We start from the raw sequence: 5,638 nt of genomic DNA on the forward strand, positions 1-5,638 counted from the left end.
AATTTAAAAACATGCAGACATACGGGAGCATGGGATAAAAAGAAATAAAGCTTAATGATTATTTTCCTGTTTATTTTTGTGTTTTCAAAATATTTTTGAAAAAATTTAAAAATTTTTTATTTTTTTATTTATTTTAAATTAATATTTTTTATGTTTTTAAATCATTTTGATGTGCTAATGTCAAAAATAATTTTTAAAAAATAAAAAAAATATTATTTTAATATATTTTCGAGTGAAAAATAATTTAACCACAAATAAAAATATAATTTCTCGAGTAAAGAGAAAACTGTAACAATTGAGCTGTATCACTCCACGGGTATAAACAGCCATGACAGTGAAACTATCTTTTTTAAAAAAAAAATTCTTTATTCTTTATAATTAACTTCGCTAGTTTTTCTATTCTCAAGAGGGAAAAAGGCAGTTGAAGTAAAAAAACAAAGAGAGAGAGTATTTGCAGTTGAATAGCAGTTTTGCGAAACACCCTCTGCACCTACATGACTGCATTATTTTCTTCATTACTTCTGTCATTATACTGCTGCTTGAATTGACTCATGCTGAACGTCTGTGCACGGGAGGGGTGTTCCTCTCCCCATGCGAATGACAGGTTGCTTTTGCTTTGCTCACCTAAGCCAATTGTCTCATTTCTCTCCAAACCTTCCTAGCTCTCTCTTTTTTCTTCCTCTCTACTGCTCTAGACAGCAACCCAGAGTGTCTGTGGGGTAACTTGGTAGGTTATGTGATTATGGTTTCAAAAAATAAAATTAGTATTTTATAATTTGATTAAATTACAGGATAAAGAGGGTAAATCTTCCAATAAATTAAAAAAATATATAATTTATAGTTTTGTTAATCAAATCATGAGAAAATCTGTAAGAATATCCATGCAAATTTATAATTGATGAAGGTTAAGCAGCAAGGATTAATCTGTACATGTAAATGGGATAAAACACTGTTCAAACCAAAAATAGCAAACGAAGCTAAATGGAAACTAGCTAGCTAGTAGATTAGGAGTGGTAGCAGTGTTTTTCTTTATTATTATTATTTAAATTAATCCATACAGAGCAAGATCAGTACAAAAGTAAACAGATGCCACAAATCATTACCTGCTCTCCTTCTCCCTCTCTCTCTCTCTCTCTGCGTACGTACGTGCTTCAAAAAGAAAAGAAAAAATTCTAGTTTTTGAACAGCTCATAGATGCAAAGACAAACAGGAAACAAAGGAGAGAGCAGAAAAGACCAGTTTTTGCCTCGGAAAAGAGCACAACACTCAGCTCCAATTCCTCTATAATTCTGTGTATTTCTAGTTTTAATCCCAAGAAAACCAAAAGGAAAAGATAAATTATTGTGCACAAAAAGGACTCCATGGGGGGTGTGTGTGTGTTTGAATACTGTTTTGGGTTACATGAATAGGAGAGAAGTTGCCAAATATCCCATAAAAGACCATGCCAACCCTTCTTTTCTAGCTAGCATGCACACATGGCCTCTTCTTCTCGCAAAATCCACAATGGTTATGACTATTCATGCCCTTTAGAAGGAGGTGAGGAAGACAGAGAGTGGCTTCAGCTAGGGTTAGGGTTAGGGATTAGTAGAATCACAACACCACCAACAACATGCAGGAAGCAAGAGAACAATATTATTGAAAAATCAAAATACACTGTTCCAGGATCTGCAGTTTCTTCTTCTTCAGTACATTTTCAAGCTCACCAGCAAATAGGCCACTCCTTAGGATTAGAGTTAGGGTTAGGAATTGTAGGGCTCAATGGTGGTAGTGGTGGTGTCAGGAGGGACAAAGTTGTGGCGCCGCTTAGTAATTACTGTCACAAAAGCAGCCTGTGCCAAGACAACCAAGGTCAAGAAGATCATGATTATAATGTTGATTTAACAGCAAGGTTATCATCACCATCATGCCCATTGCACATGATTTCAAGTAGTAGTACTGGCTTCCTTGGCTGGAAAATGCCGGTTTCCAATGTTTCCCATAATTGCTCTTCATTGCTACCACCACCACTGCCTCTTTTTTCTCCCACAACAACCATAACTACAAGACCGCACTTTGCTGGTTTGTGGTTTACGCTCAGCTCCTCTATCAACCGGTGAGTGTTTTCTAAAACAAAATCATTCTCTTCCTCTAGTGGTTCTATTTCAATTTTGCACCTTGAAATTTTGAGTACTTCGATCAGCACCCTTTTCTCAATTTGCAATCATTAAAAGGAGTGGCTGGTTCTCTTTGCACTTTCTCTTTTGATCCTCCCTTTCTGTTGTTAATCATTGCTTATGAGTCCAACAATGCTCACTAGCCAAGATGTGTACTCCCTTTCTCCAAATATTCTTCTCTCTAGTTGCCTCTTTACACTTATTTTTATGGCTTTCTTAGGTATTTTCACCTCACCCTCTCATTCTATGACATGTATCTCTCTTGCATATATTTTTATTTTGCGTAGCTAGTTCATGACTTGAACAGTAGTGTTGCGCGCATTTGTCTAAGTTCATTAGCTGATTAATCAAGTAAATCTTCTTCTTCTGCCAGATTTCTCTATTTTAAAACCCCATCCACTAAGAAATTCATCCAGCTTACTACATCTTTTAATCCTCATTGTGTATAAAATCTAGGGTTAATTGGGTTGTGTTTATGGATTGGCAGGGAAGGAGAAGCACTACCTCAAATACCAAAAGCGTACATAAGAGTGAAGTAAGTAGTCATAGAAAGTAGTGCACGTTCGAGTATTTACACACATGATCGTATCATGCATAATATATCAGTTCATCAGAAGTGTCATTCATGCTTATTCTTTCTTCTATCTAATGATGATGCTTGGAGAAAATGAGTGAAAAGCTGACAAAGTTGCTTTTGTTTTTGGGTTTTGGTGCTCTCTTTCACCGCTTTTTTCTAATGGGGTCATCTTGTAATAAAATAAAGAGACGAGAGCGTGACTGTTTTCATGGTTAAGAAGTACCTGGTTAGAAAGCTTGGTCTCTCTAACGAAGATGAGGTAATTTATTTCTCTTTCTCACTCTAATCATTCTTTTAGTGAGATGAGAAGCTCTTATTACGTGGGTCATGATGTAGAAAAAACCAACACTACATGATGCCTGTCTGTATTGCCCATGTTTATTCGCATGCACCTGGTAGATTTAGCTAGCCTTTTGATTTGAAAGTTTTAGGGTTTTGATGGCCTTTAGTTATAGACCTCTTGATGGTGCATGGATTCTGTCAAGGTTTCATCTCTTGGTTCTTTTGCATGGTATAGAGAGAGGGAGAGAGAGATTGAAAGCCATGAGCATGGAATAACCCTAAACCATGTTCCTTTGGTTCCACCTATGAGATAAAGAAGCACCTCTATAATTGACTACAAGATCTTTTACATAATTTGAGAAGTGAACGTCAGAAAAGTTAGTTGGACGTGATAATTAATAAGGTGTGGAAGTAGATAAATCATCTGAGTAAGATCAGATAAATGTATAGGGCTAGCTTTCAAGCCCTGTACACATCTTTTTCACTGTGTTCAATCTTTATCCTAAAGCCTTTTGCTTGAGTCAAAAACAACATTATGCAGAGAAATAACTTTATTGAAAAGCAGAAGTGCACAAAGTTTATATGTAATCCAACATTATTTTCTTTTCTGTAACACTAAATTTTGGTGTCATGTCTCTACTAGGAAGAAAGTGTCATCGATGAATCTTTAGAATGTAAATTCTTTTGCGCTTGATTTTTCTTCATACCTTCTTTGGAAAGAGACAAACCCTTGCATCTTTTCATTCCTTGGCATGTTCTTCAATCTTCACTGAACTATACTGTTAAAATTTGTTATATGTGATGGTAGACATGTCCCTGTCAAATTCACTGAGACTATACTTGGACTCGAGGTAAATTTGTCTATTAAATTGATTAATTTGTAATTAACAGCTGATCCAAATTAACCCCCCCCCGTGATCTCAAAACTGTGGTGAGTCTCATGATGATAACGTAATTTTTTTATGACAGTATTTTTGAATCAGAAATTCTGACACTAATATCATATACTAATAGATATAAAAGATTTAATTCTCATTGTAATCTAATAGTGAGATAAGATGGCATTGTCAAAGTATTTTGAGCTTCATTCTCTCCAATATTGCCTTACAGTCTCTTGAAACCCTCTTAATTATAAGTCTTTCTCGTCATCCCTCGCCCCGACCACAACTGAGGCTAGGATACTTAGTCCATAGATTACTGTTGTACAGGGAATAGACATTTGTCATAGTTATGGTTATGTTTAGAAATTAAAAAAACTTGTCCTTCGAGTTTTATTTTTCTTGCTAATCCACGGTTTCCATTTCATTTCATAATTTAAGAATCATTCAGTATTGTTGCACACGTTGCTAAATTTCTTACTTCTGTAACATTATCAATGTGATAGTGATGTCATTTAAGGATGTTTAAAATTGTTTTGAATTACGAAGATGAATTTGATTGTTCTGTGGAGGGCTGTATAAAATCGTTGGTTGAGAAACTGATGAAGCGATAAAAATGATCCTAGATACCAACGATATAGGGAAGTCTATGTAACATCAAAGATCAGTACTTGGTCACAGAAAAATCCGCAGACCAAAAATCTGGTGTAGATCATGCTTGTTGTAGGTTCAAATCTCTCTGTATAAAGGGCTAAAGGCCCTTTTGAAAAGTTAACCAGCCTGTAGGGTAGTCAACCTCTAGATATCTGCGCTTCATATTGTTGTAAAATTCAGTTAAACTAGTAGGATAATGAGTTGCGAAGAGCATAATGCATCTAGAAGTCAAACCTTTTAAGTGTTGCAAATGATTTCTTAGCTAAGATAATCAAGGGTCTTCATGCATGTTTTATAAGAGGAGATGATCAGTAAGTGGCTATTTATAGACAATTAGCAGAAGTCATTAATGGCTGATTACTACAGCCTTTTCATTTCGAACATTATTTTCCTGCAAATGAATTAATGATTCCGAATCATGGGAGTTCGAATTTTTCTCTCTTTTCCTTGAGAATCCATGCTTGTAATCTACATGTTACATGAAATACATTTTGTGTAAGCAGAATATGCCTACATTAGTTCTTTTACCATGCAATTATGTACAACGCAGATTGAAATATCATGCATGGGGCAGAAACTGATGCATGCAGAGACATTGAAGCAAGTGAGAGATGCTATTTGGCTGCCTGGACTTGTTGATTCTGTAAATTCAACAACCATATCACTTGAAAACTCACTGATCAATGGCTCGATTTTACATCAATTGATGTCTTTGCATTATCATGTACCATGTGATGTCTAGTGCTAGGGTTTCATTAAATGCCTAACAGGTATTGATCTCTCCTCGGAATCCACCAAGATGTATAAAATTACGACAACATATGTGTAATCTAAAATGCATATTCTGCACTTGAACCATTAATAACAATAATATTGTGTTGTTATCTTATATATACTGCAGTTTGATTTTGTCTTTGAACGTGGTAATAATATTATTTGATCTTCATGATCATAAAAAAAAAAAGACAAAAAAAAGGGAGATGAAAGAATTGTTCTTCGAAAGAAAACTAGAAGTTCATATGGAAAAAAAGGGAACTAATTGATTTTATTTATGTTATAATCATTGTTCATATGGAAAAAAAAAAGTTGAATTA

General features: G+C 34.9%; 1 protein-coding gene across 1 annotated transcript; it reads left to right on the forward strand.

The window, feature by feature from the left end:
- Positions 1-1,094: 1,094 nt before the first annotated feature.
- LOC18097754 (uncharacterized) lies at positions 1,095-5,433 on the forward strand. Its single transcript, XM_006384313.3, has 4 exons — positions 1,095-2,092; positions 2,641-2,688; positions 2,917-2,989; positions 5,095-5,433. Exons 1-4 carry the CDS (start codon positions 1,476-1,478, stop codon positions 5,284-5,286), a joined length of 930 nt encoding a protein of 309 aa, XP_006384375.3. The 5' UTR covers positions 1,095-1,475; the 3' UTR covers positions 5,287-5,433.
- The last annotated feature ends 205 nt before the right edge of the window (positions 5,434-5,638 follow it).

This window comes from Populus trichocarpa, chromosome 4, assembly GCF_000002775.5.
Source record: "Populus trichocarpa isolate Nisqually-1 chromosome 4, P.trichocarpa_v4.1, whole genome shotgun sequence".
NCBI lineage: Eukaryota > Viridiplantae > Streptophyta > Magnoliopsida > Malpighiales > Salicaceae > Populus > Populus trichocarpa.